Source organism: Triticum aestivum, chromosome 1D, assembly GCF_018294505.1.
Source record: "Triticum aestivum cultivar Chinese Spring chromosome 1D, IWGSC CS RefSeq v2.1, whole genome shotgun sequence".
In the NCBI taxonomy this organism is placed as follows: Eukaryota; Viridiplantae; Streptophyta; class Magnoliopsida; order Poales; family Poaceae; genus Triticum; species Triticum aestivum.
In genome coordinates, this window is record NC_057796.1 from 318,012,794 (window position 1) to 318,026,076 (window position 13,283).

At 42.9% G+C, this 13,283-nt stretch overlaps 1 protein-coding gene across 9 annotated transcripts; it reads right to left on the bottom strand.

Moving 5' to 3' along the window:
* Nucleotides 1-336: 336 nt before the first annotated feature.
* On the bottom strand, nt 337-5,463 carry LOC123181739 (uncharacterized). 9 transcript variants are annotated; one of them, XM_044594070.1, is made up of 7 exons: nt 4,821-5,463; nt 4,591-4,733; nt 4,095-4,166; nt 3,881-3,936; nt 2,657-2,735; nt 1,894-2,244; nt 337-751 (listed from the first exon to the last, which is right to left on the bottom strand). In XM_044594070.1, exons 3-7 carry the CDS (start codon nt 4,122-4,124, stop codon nt 737-739), a joined length of 531 nt encoding a protein of 176 aa, XP_044450005.1. In that variant the 5' UTR covers nt 4,125-4,166; nt 4,591-4,733; nt 4,821-5,463; the 3' UTR covers nt 337-736. The 9 variants fall into 9 exon arrangements, 3 of the variants coding, with proteins under 3 accessions (XP_044450005.1, XP_044450004.1, XP_044450003.1); XM_044594069.1 differs by having other exon boundaries at nt 337-756; XR_006491877.1 differs by lacking the exon at nt 3,881-3,936 and adding an exon at nt 3,269-3,370 and having other exon boundaries at nt 578-2,244.
* Nucleotides 5,464-13,283: the final 7,820 nt, after the last annotated feature.

A 13,283-nucleotide genomic window follows, 5' to 3' on the forward strand; every position in this document is an offset into this window, starting at 1 on the left:
ACATAATTGAACACGATTGAAAGCAAAGCATAAATAAGCAACAATCTAATAAGCGTTTAAACCAGAATGACAACACAAAGCAATGCATGACAACTTCCATAATCCTCTTTGTTGGAAGGATAAAATAGGACCAGGAATACATTCTGCAGGTCAAAGAATCGTTCATAAGTAATTTACACAGAAAAAAGGTAAGGACTAAATGGCGCATCAGGGCAGAACAACACAAATGTATCCAACCCAGTAAGGCATGACTTATATTCCAAAGGTCAGCATGCAAGTGGTGCATTCTTAATAGGAAATGAAACATGTTACTACCAAAAGGGTGAAGTTTCAGTATGTTATACCAAAAGAAACCCATGATTAATCATTCATTTACAATTATCTCCAGATGATGAGTCACAGGAATACGAACATCATAGATACACATTATTCAGTTCTCATTCATAATCGCGTCCATTAGAAATACACAACAAACTAAAATTTTCCATCAAAAGGAACTGCATAACATTGCAAACGATGGGTTTTGATGCTGTATAATTCAATTTGCTTCCTTATTATGATACAGATCACCAAAATATACACACTGGGACTCTTCTAAGATATCATAGCTACACAGATGACCAAAATTAAAAGATATCATGGCAACACATAATTCAGTCCTCATCCATAATCTCTCCAATCCATGCATCCTCCAAGTAATGAGAAGGAACCAAGTAGCTTATGACACAGGTTGAGTTTAAAAAGAATCTCTCTAATCTTGCAGCAAAATATAAGTTCATATCATTATGACACCAAAGAGAAAGAGAGACTAAAATAACAGGCTTAAGATATAGCAATATATTTTCATAGAACTAACAAACCAGAGAGAAAGAGCTAACTTATTTAAAATGCAGTGATAGTTATATCCAACTCGGTACGACACACTTCATATTTGATAGGTTCATAGGAAAGTTGAAGTTAGTTGGTGTGTATAAGGAAAGTGCATCATGACATAGGAAAATATGTAAATTAGCTCGCACCACTCTTTGCCCTGGAGTAGCACATGTGTTGTTTATTTGACTGACATACTTAAGAAGATAGACCTGATGTGGAGACGGTGTCAAATTCATTTGCATAACACTACTGATATTTAGAGTACTCCTTGTACTATACACAGGGTAATGTACTTCCAGCACAGTGAATGTATTTAATGCCGCAAATTCAATCACTATGTGACGTTCTAGGAATTGGTATTTTTTGGCATATCCAGTTGGGTTTCTAGATTTCCTGGTACAGTTGTGGCTCTTTGTAACCAACCATACAAAGTGTCGGTATGAATTCTATTTCAGGGAGAAGTAGCAAGTACTAACCACAAGACTCAGGCTAAAGTGGAATATCATGCATTGTGTGGATCAGAACTATGGTTGTGGATCATACTACATCTATCTGACTCATCAAAGTTATCTTTTAACTCATGGTGCATGTAGATTGAACCTTTTCTTACCAAGCATATGAATTTATTCCCTTGAGAAAACAATACCATCCGACGCAACTCACACTAAGATGCAAGAACACTATATGTAGACAATCACCCAAAACTCAACTCTCACATTTCTTGCATGGAGCAAAGGACACGGGTGCCCAACAAAATAAACACACTTGCCATATGATTGCATACCGAACAGAAAATCTACACCCATCTCAGTGTGTTCATTAGAAGAACCTGTAAATCAATCCAAAATCTATATATTTCACCTCACTAATGCTTATACCCATCAAATTAACATACTATTATTACTAATCATGTATGGCAAATCTCACAATGGACCAGATAAAACATCCAGTGGCTATTGAGGGAGATGCACACAACAGAGACAGAGAGAGAGGTTGAAAGCATGGCCACGCGAGGAGCACCTGCATGACAGGGAGGCAGACGAGTCCGATGGGGAGGAGGCACTGGAGAAGATGCAACAGCGGCAGAGGAGGCAAAGCTCGCGTCAGGGGTGTGGGGGCCGAGGCGGAGGTTGGCAGCGACGATGACTCGTCTTCCTCGCCATCTGGGCGTCTGCGCTGTCCAGTCATGGATCTCCTCACCCACCGGTACCGGCTGCCCATCCATGACTTGAGAAAAGGAGGACCGGTGGTGATTCCCTGGGGAGGCATAGGTTTAAACAGAACATGATGTTGTCCAGTCATGGATCTCCTCACCCACCGGTACCGGCTGCCCCTCCATGACTTGAGCAAGGGAGGACCGGTGGTGATTCCCTGGGGAAGCATAGGTTTAAACATAACATGATGTTCCTTGCATATAAATTAGTAGTGATTTAAAAACTGCAGATTGAAGTTTGAAATTAAATAAAATGCCAAAAATATAGACGCGTATTTATGAATCTTAGTTATTTGATTGGGAAGAACAGACGTGGGGACAAATGACATTCGGTATCAAGCTTAATAACAAACGACACTATTTCCTATATTTGTTCGTCAGAGATATATGTATTCAAATCAAAATGTGTAAAAGAGGTGAACTGACAAAAATTAGCATACATAAAAAAAACATCTGTCAAGAATAAAATTGATTGCTCCTTGCCCGATTGCGACATATGAATATCAACTATTAGTAGGAAAGAGGTTAAGTGGTCAGAAGTCCAGGCTACTTGTGTTTACTCATACTCACATGATGGCTGTGAAGCTTTGGCAGTTTTGTGTAGTTACTAAAAGGCTGGAAGCTACAACTTCTAGGATATGAATGGTACCTGCATGGAAATATGCAGACAGTAAACCAAGTGATGAAATCAAGGTCTATCTCATGCTGATTATACTAATAAAAAATAATAATCTACTGAACTTGCTTGAGCTTGTGTTTGGAATAGCATCAATGGTTTACTATGTCTAGGCTACAAAGAAATGCATGTAGAAATGCTAGAAACTTACTGAGAACAAAAAAGTGATGTACACACTGAATTTAGACCAGGTGACCTGGTAAGCGTAAGACCAAGCTATTATTTTGATGGTACACTATTATTCTAAGTACCAATTTTGAAACACACTATCATCAACCTACATGCTATCTTTTTGTAATACATGTTAAATTTATTAACATATGACCAAGGGCATTCTTAAGGCTCCTTGCAGCAAATGAGACTATGTATGATCTGTAATATGCCATAACAGCCAGAACATGATCGATTTGAAAGACATCATAATCCTTCAGGGGTAAGACATCATAATTTTTCAAAATAAACTCTTGCATGATCTCTTGAGGGGAAAGACTGTCTTGAGTACTAACCATAGCCATGCTAAGAGGGCCATCTATTTAACAAAACCAACAATATTTCGGGGAACACACTAACTTTCCATGCCTTGTGATTTAAGCTGATAGGGTGTGCTCCTGATGTTGCATAGTTGCAATAGTAGTTAGTTTGCAGGCCTAATATAAAGTTATTACCAAGAAATATAAAATTAACTCTAGAAAGTATGTTTTAAGATTACTGCCTAATAATGCTCTCGATCTACAAAGATAAATATTAAGTGTAGGAAAAAGAAGTATCCTATACTTTCCAAGTGAGCAATATACAGAGCTCCTCACACAATGAGTGTACTTCTATTGGTATATAGGTAGGTCTGGTTTAACATATTTATATATATGTAACATATGGGGAAATAATGGGAGTCTAAACACCACAGGAAGTGCAACCCCAGAATGATAAGATTTCACATTAGTATACTGCACTGCTGCCTATTTTGGGCTAACATTGCATAGCCATATCAATGCTGCATACATGATAAAACGAAGTGTTTAAGAATTGTACCGCAGTTCACTTCTTGTGCATACAGAGTAAACTTCACCTAATAAATATCAAAGCTTTATATCAATGCTAGAGCAAGGAATTAAAGATACCAGCAGTGCAGCACACAGCTGCAATTTGTTAGCAACCCAACAAACAAGAACTTCACCTAATAAACATCAAAGCTTTATATCAAAACAAATTGGTTTGGTGTTACATATAAGTGCATACCAAATATCCGCTGAGATTCATCATGGACGAATGTAAAGTAAATATACATCATAGTGGTGAACATACATGACGGTGTAGCACAAGATGGTGAAATACCTGGTCGAGCTCCTTTTCTTTGATATCCATTGGTCTAATCTTTAAGATTTACACACACTTGACTCCTGCAACCTGGAGAGATTAGTTTACAAATAAAGAGGTGAATAAGGTCATTTCCGGAGGTGTGCGTGAACCAATAACTCAAAAGAAAGCTCCGGACAAACAACAATTTGTATATCCACCTAGACAATCTTGGCAATTATCAAGTATGCTTATAATATATCTACAACAGTGAGGAATGACCATGCCATCAAATATTACTATCTTTAAAGAACAACTTCTTAGTGAAGCTCCAAATAAAAATATACCATAGTAGTTTGGAGATAATACACAGGTGAATGTTTTGACCATTGTTGCCACTATTTTCTAAGTATCAAATGCTTTTACTTATTTCCTTAATTACCGTGATCTAAGCTAATAGTCTCGTATACAAAACGAACGACTGATATTTTAGCTTCTAAAGAAAATTCAGTGATCATAAGCTACTGAAACTTACATCTGAATGGCACTTGATCCATGGCATTTGTCTGCTGCAGCAACACCAGTTTAGCACCAGCGACAGCAAGTTCTCACCACGGGTGGATGGATAAATTTCCTGCCATACCACGCCACAAAAAGGAGATCAACAGAGAAAGACCCCTGCAGGTTGAGCAACCAACAGTGAGATCCAGTGCCGTCGCATCAGGGGGAATAAACACATTTAGAGGGTAGAGCATGAAGGCGCACTTTCTCCTTCCCCTGTCTATCTCCATCCCTTTGCCTCCCTCTCTTCCTCCTAGCTCTCACCAGCAACAACACAACAACGATGGATCTCGGGGTAGCGATTGGAGTAGAAGGCTAATGAATCCGCTAGCCGGGGTTGACGAGGGCTGGCCGCATTACTTGGGTGCAGAGGAGGGAGGCGAAGAAGATGGCGAGGAAGAAAAGGGAGCCGCAGCAGCGTCTGCAACAAGCCACTGCCTCCGCTCCTCACGGCCTCACCCAACTCCTCCGGTGAAGGGAGAGCGCCAGCCGGCGGCTCAAGGGGAGGTGCGACGGGGACGGGGGACGGAGCGGCGACCTGAGTTCGACACCGGGGAGGAGCAGAGGTCGCGCGGCGGTCAGGTGCGCCGCCAGGAAGGGGAGCGGGGAGGAGGACGAGTGGGAGTGGGCAGCGGCTAGGGTTCCCACAAGGGAGGAATGGGAGCAGGGAGGAGGACGAGTGGGAGAGGGCCAGCCGGCGGCTTGAGGGGAGGTGCGACGGGGACAGGGGACGGAGCGGCGGCCTGAGTTCGACGCCGGGGAGGAGCAGAGGTCGCGCGGCGGCGGCGGCGGCGGCTGGCCGAAGGCCACGGGAGGAGAGGCGACAGAGAAGTGGGGAAAGGAGAGAGAGGCGGCTAAGGTTCAACATTCTGCCTTTTATAAGTCTGCGTGAGAAAAGTCGATAATGCCCTCGGTGGGGCATGGGAATTACATGCGGTGGCACGAACCGGAGCGCAAGCAGTGTTTGCTATTGATCCAACGGCCAGGACCTCCCCATCTCGCGATCCAATGGCCAGGATCTCCCCATCTCGCGATCCAACGGCCAGGATCAGTTTGGAAGCCCAATCCAACGACTGAAAATCCAAACGCACGGGGAGGCTCTATTTTGGTCCAGACTCTAACAATGGGATATTTGTATAGAAGTTATATTGTTATGGATCCTCTAACATGTGGTGCTTGCTATTTAGAGACTAGGGGCTGTCAGTATCTTTCATGCTAGGTGGGTTATTCTCACGATGTGGACTCCGCTCATCATTCACGAGAAAATGGTTGGTAACCGGGATGCCCAGTCCTATGATCAAAAGATCAAAAACAAAATCACAAATAATTTAAACAAAACTCCCCCAGGAATGTTGATAGTTGGACGGCACCAGTTGTTTCGGACAAGCCGTGGAGTGTGAATGTTGGTGGAGGGGGAGTAAAAACTTTACCTTTCTGCGTGGGAGTAGGACTCCCCTTTCCTAGTCCAACTAGGAAGGAGGAAGGGGAAGTGTAGGATCAGAAGTATGTCTAGAGGGGGGGTGATTAGACTACTTGACCAAATAAAAATCTAGCCTTTTCCCAATTTTAGTTCTTGGCAGATTTTAGCAACTTAGCACAAGTTAAGCAATCAACCTACACTTGCAAATCTAAGAGTATAGCAGCGGAATGTAAAACAATTGCATATGAAGGTAAAGAGATGAGTTTGAAGGAGCAAACGCAATGTTGACACGGAGATTTTTTATCCGTGGTTCCGATAGGTGGTGCTATCGTACATCCACGTTGATGGAGACTTCAACCCACGAAGGGTAACGGTTGCGCGAGTCCACGGAGGGCTCCACCCACGAAGGGTCCGCGAAGAAGCAACCTCGTCTATCTCACCATGGCCGTCGCCCACGAAGGACTTGCCTCACTCGGGTAGATCTTCACGAAGTAGGCGATCTCCTTGCCCTTACAAACTCCTTGGTTCAACTCCACAATCTTGACGGAGGCTCCCAAGTGACACCTAGCCAATCTAGGTGACACCACTCTCCAAGAAGTAGCAAACGATGTGTTGATGATGAACTCCTTGCTCTTGTGCTTCAAATGATAGTCTCCCCAACACTCAACTCTCTCTCACAGGATTTGGATTTGGTAGAAAGAAGATTTGAGTGGAAAGCAACTTGGGGAAGGCTAGAGATCAAGATTCATGTGGTTGGAATGGAATATCTTGTCATCAACACAAGTCTAGGTGGTTCTCTCTTAGAAAATATGTGTTGGAAGTGTAGGCATGTTCTGATGGCTCTCTCCACAAATGAAGAGTGGGTGGAGGGGTATATATAGCCTCCACACAAAATCTAACCATTACACACAAATCACCAAACTCGGTGGGACCGAATCATGAAACTCGGTCGGACCGATTTAGTTCAAAATGTGAACGTTAGGATTCTCGGTGGGACCGACTGGATCAACTCGGTGGGACCGATGTCATTAGGGTTAGGGCATAACGTAATCTCGGTGAGACCGATTACACAAACTCGGTGAGACCGATTTTGGTAATAGTCAAACAGAGAGTTGGTCAGGCAAACTCGGTGGGACCGATTCGCTCATCTCAGTTGGACCGAAACGTTACGAAAGGGAAACAAAGAGTTTGCATTGCAATCTTGGTGGGACCGATCGCTCATCTCGGTTTGACCGAAACGTTACGAAAAGGAAACAGAGATATTACAACCCCATCTCGGTGGGACCGAGATCCCTATCGGTGAGACCGAATTGATTAGGGTTTCTGGCAGTGGCAATGACAACTGAACTCGGTGGCTCCGGATATGAAAATTTCGGTGGGGCCGAGTTGGACTTTTTGGATTAGGACATATGTGGATATGAGAAAGTAGTGGAGGGTTTTGGAGCATATCACTAAGCATTTTGAGCAAGAGCCTCATTAAGCAACACCTCATCCCTTCTTAATAGTATTGGCTTTTCCTATAGACTCAATGTGATCTTGGATCACTAAAATAGAAAATGTAGAGTCTTGTGCTTTGAGCTTGAGCCAATCCTTTGTCCTTAGCATTTTGAAGGGTCCACTTTCTAATCCATGCCATGCCAATCATTGAGCTTTCCTGAAATATTTATCTTGGAATAGCATTAGTTCAATGAGCTATATGTTGTTACGAATTACCAAAACCACCCAGGGATAGTTGCATTTTCAATCTCCCCCTTTTTGGTAATTGATGACAACATATAGACCAAAGCTTCGACAAATGATAATAAGATTAAAAAAACATTATCGCTTTGAGAAGTATGTGATAAGCAAGGGCTCCCCCTAAATTTGTGCATTATTTAAGATTTGCTTTTGAATGCAAATGCACAATCGATTAGGATCATGGGTTACTCTTCCATGTCACATACATCTTGGTGGAGCGCTCAAAATGATAGAGATTAAAAACATGCACTCATCACCAAGCAAAGTGAATGATCATAATAGGATATAAGAGATAATATCATCCAACAAGCATTAAGGGTAGCATATGATCAAACACATGATCAAACAAGTATCTCACAAGTAGCTCACACAAGCATGCAATAAAGTTTCAAACCAAACCAAATAAGTGCAAAGAGAGATAAAAACCAACACTCTCTCTCTCTCTCGAAGCCTATGATCTATACATTTTTCTCCCCCTTTGGCAACAAGTTACCAAAAAGTTCAAAAAAGCATAGTGCTAAACGACTCTCAGGCTTGATCTTCGGGAGGTGGTGTTGAGAGAACTCCAAGGACGAAGGCTTCTGATGAAGTAGCTGGAGCTGCTGGAGTAGCTGCTGGAGTTGGAACTGGAGCTGTAGCTGCTGGTGCTGATGCTGATGATGTAGCTCCGGTGTCAGTCACTGGCACTGCAGCAGACCTCTGTCCTCTAGGCACTCTAGCAAATGCATCTGTGGTAGACTTGCCCTTCTTCTCCTCTGCTTCCTCATGAAGTTGCTCAACTGCAGTTTGGATTTTAGTTACCTTGACATCAAGGTCATAGAATTTTGTCTCAATAATCCTTTCCAAGCTCTCCTGGTTCTTGGTCAGGGTGGCCAAGCCCTGCTCAATCCTCGGAGTGGATTGGATCAGATATCCAAGCTGGTCTTGCTTGCTCTTCAAGAATACCTGAGATGCCTCTTCCACAGTTGGCATCTTTGCAGCCTTCTCAGCTTTAGCTTTGGTTCTCTTCTCTTGTGCTTGCACAGATGATGGTTCATTCTCAGTCATGACAACTGTGTTGTCCTCAAATTCAGGGTAGATGGGCAGGTGCTCCTTATCCAAAATGTACTTGCCTTTGCCCATCTTTGAGTTGATGAGCTCCTGGATGTGTGGGGCATATCCACAACTTCTCTTCTGATCAGCTGCAGTCCTCTTGATTGTTTCCATAATCAGGCTCATAACCTTGAACTTCTGTGGGACATCAAATATGTGCAGCAAGTTGATAGCATGTCCTCTGATCATCTTGTGATCACCTGACTTGGGTAGCAGTGTGTGCCTTAAGATCCAGTTGATTGTTGGCAAACCAGACAACAGGCAATGGACAAATCCAAACTTATGTGTATCCAAAGCAGCATCTGGGATCTCCTTGTACATGTTGGCCATAGAGTTGTGGTCTTTCTTCTTCTTTGCATAGATATCCAAGTCATCCTCATGTTCTTTAGGAGCACTGATCAATTGAGTCCATTCTTCAACTGTAGACTGGTACCTAGTACCCTCAGACATCCACACAATCCTTCCATCTGGATAGAAGTGGGCAGTGGAGTAGAATTGCATAATGAGCTCATCATTCCACTTGGTGAATTTCTGAGCCACAAACTTATCAACTCCACATGCCTTGAAGCTATCATATACACTAGGGAAGTGATCCTCATTCTCCTTGATCAATTCCCAGTCAACCCATCTCATGTCACACACTATGGGCTTCTTGTCAAGCAAAATTGTCTCATAGAAGTCCTGCTGTTCCTTAGTGTGAAATCTGTAGTCCACAGCAGTCCTTCTCCTGGTAGCATATGGATCAGACTCTCTCCATAGTCTCAATCCTGAATCCTTCCTAATTTTCATGTTTTCTGCAACTGGGCGTGCATCATTGTGATCAGGGATCTTGGGCTTCAGCTTTCTCAAAACAACAGAATCATCATCTTCTTCTTCTTCAGCAGCTTGAGGCACCGGGGCCTTGTTTTTCTCTTCAGCAGGGATGTTCCTAGTGCTCCTCTTGGGTTTTGGCTTTGGATCTGGAGCAGCAGCTTTGGGCTTAGATGGAGCAGCCCCTGATCTGATTGCATCTCCCATGAGCTTTTGAGCTTTGGGTGCTAGTGCAGCATCCTCTTCCTCTTCCTCTTCTTCAGAATCTCTCATCATTGATGGCTTCCCAATAACTCTGGCAATGGTCTTCTTGACCCTTTCTTTTCTCTTCTTGCCATCTCCAGTTTCCTTGGGTTCAAGAGTGAACTCCATTGTTTCTCCTGTGGCAACTTTTCTTGGCTTAGACATGGGCTGTCTTCTTGCTGGCGTCTTTGTTTTCAGTCCTGGCTTAGTTGCAGTAGCTGAGCCATACTCTTTCTTCAGCACTTTCTTCTTTGAAGTGGCTTCATCTTCAACAGCCACATAATCTTCATCTTCAGAGTCAGAAGTTCTCTTCTTCCTTGTCCTTGTGGCGGCCTTTGGCAGATTGCTTGGAGTGCTCTTGCTGCCTTCATCATAGCTACTAGAGGGACTAGTGCCCTCACTCAACTGAACCTGTTCCTCTGACTTGTTCTGGCTGTCACTTTGGTCAGACATCTTGCAGGCAAACTGTCAGTAGACCCTGTGAATAGGTTATAGATGAGGTAGAGTAGATGAGCATCACAAAGTACAGGAGTTTTTGCAAAAGGATGACTTAAAAACTTAGTTTTAGTTCTTCACAGAAAGCATTTTGGATCTACCGATTTGTAAACTCAGTGATACCGAAGCAGCTTTTGGAATCTGAACTAGTGAACTCGGTCAAACCGAGTCACAGTTTGGTGGTACCGAGACTGCTAGGGTTTCACAAAGAATCGAATTCGGTCACACCGATTTGCAATTTTCGGTCAGACCGAAAACGCATGTGCTCTGGCCTAAGCCAAAATCGGTGAGACCGATTTCTACAACTCGGTCGGCCCGAGATGAGTTCGGCGGAGACCTAACCCTAAATTTTCAAATCAAAACTAATCTACGGGATGATTTAGCTGGACATGATGATTTCAATCATGGCAAGAATCATGGCAAAGCAATGTGCTAAGAATCGGAGTTAGGGATTAGCACAATGATCAAGTTCGTACCCTAGTTCAGCGACGAACTTGCTACAGCGGCAACAGCGGTGAAGATTTCCGTTGACGGCGGCGGAGACCAGCGGCGGGAGGTCGCTGGCGATAAGAGGACGATCCGGAGACCAAAGGAGGCAGAGTAGGTTACGCGCGGGCGAAGGGGTTCGGAGAAATTTCCAAAATTTGGCCCAGCGGTATATAAAACCTGACCCTGTTGGTGTGACCGAGTGGAACGACTCGGTGGCACCAAGATGCAAAACTGCAAGCAGTTACTGCAACTCGGTGTGACCGAAAAGTTGTAATCGGTTGCACCGAGATTGAAAACCCTAGATCAACTTGGTGACTCGGTAGGACCGAAAAGGATGAATCGGCCAGACCGAGATGCACAAAGAGGTTTTGGAGGTTTAAGTCTATGACGAATCGGGATCTCCGAGTGCTCCTCACACAGAGTGGTTCGAATCTGACTTGATCAAACTTTGCGATGTAGCATGAATAGAGTTTGAGACGAGAAAAGCATAGATAGCTAGAGGGAGATCTTAGGCATTCTTGTCCATCCATTTGGCAAAAAGAGAAAAAGCCAAACAATCAAAGCAACAAATGGATGTCCTCGAATGAGTAAAATATGCAACCAACATGCTCACACAATAAAATGGCAAATTAAATATGTGACAAAGCATGCACAAACATTCTAGCATCTATCAAGCAATTGGCGATGACTAGGTCATCTATATACGAGTATATTGACTTAGGAGTCAAATGAGAACACTTGATCATAGGTCATACTCATCGTTTAAGCACAAGTGGGGTTACCACTTTTACATAAAGCATTGTTGTGATCACACCATTAGAGTTGCTTTAGCTCATTGGTTTGAGTAAAGCTCCCCCTAGATGTGATATCCCCCCTAAAAGGGATGAACTAACCTTGGGTTTTGTCGATGATGACTTCATGTAGGTGTTGAAGCTGTAGATGCTCAAAGTTGATGTAGATCATTTGGAGCAATCCTTTGGAGTGAGTTGCACTTTCAATACCTACACGGGTTAGTCCCACAAGGAACAAACAAGGATATCCATAGACATAGAGTGATGCACACACAAGATGATGTCCATGAAGGCATTAGGTTACCTTGTCCCTTGTTTTACCAACAAGAGGGTTTGTGACTCCTTGAACTAGTGCAAGATATGGAAGTTGTTCTCACTTGTTCTCGCCAAAATGATAAGAGTGAAGTATGTTGGCGGAGTCACCCTCAAGAACTCTCTAGTTCTTCTTCTTCGGGATCCACATCATCTTGATGGGAATCCTTGGAATCGTAGTTGTGCTTGATGAACTAGAACTTGATGTAGTCTTGGGAACCCACTTGACCAAGGCCTTAGGTGCTTCTTTAAATGCATCAATTTCCTCTTGAAGCTTGTCCTTGCCTTTTTGCTTGTGGTCTTGTGGTGGAAGATCATCTTGAGCTTGTGTTCCTTTGAAAGAAGTAGGATCATACTTCTCTTGTTGAGGAACAAACTTCGTCTTGGGGTATTGATCTTCTTCCCACTCAACTCCATTGGCATTGAACTTTCATTCAAAACCAACACCTTGATTCTTCCGGTGTCTTCCTTGCTTGCGCACAATTTCCTCAAATTGCTTACTTCCGGCAAGACTCTTGTAAATACCTCTCTTTATGATTCCCTTCAATAAGCTATTTTCTTGCTCAAGTGTAACTTGGCTAAGAGAATCATTAGTGGAATCAAGAGAACTACTAGAAGCAACAACATTGGATTTAGCATGATTGTTGTTACTACTAGATGAAGAATCTTTCTTGTTCTTGTTGCTAGATTTAACTTGTGGCATGTAAGTAGACAAGAGTAAACGCTTGGCAATGTAAGAAGAACTTTTCTTGCGAAGATCATCATTGATTGCCTTTAAAAACTCATGCTCTTGCTCAAGGTTGAGCTTTTCAAAGCGTAGCTTATCATGAGTATTTAAAAGTTCTCGATGATTTTCCAAGGTAGTTTCACGAGCTAACTTAAGAGTGTTTAGTTCTTGAGTTAGACGCTCAATCTCCTTCTTATCATCATCATTCATTTTATCTTGATTAGCATGATTAATTGACGTTTCATCATAGTTTTCATCACTAGAGTTGTCAACAAGCAAATCATCATCACCTAGCAAATCATCTTCATCACTATTGAAATCAACATACTCGGGATGTGTTACCTTTGGACCTTTGGCCATGAAGCATCTTCCAATTCCTTCATTTGGTGAGTCAAATATGTCGTAGGAGTTGGTTGACACAAGTGCTAGTCCGGCAACACCTTCATCTTGAGTATATTCGGAGTCGGAGTGATAACTTCTTTCGGAGTGATTGTCGGAGTCGGAGCCGGATACCATTTCACCAACATGAGCTTGATGTCTTCTTTTTGTGT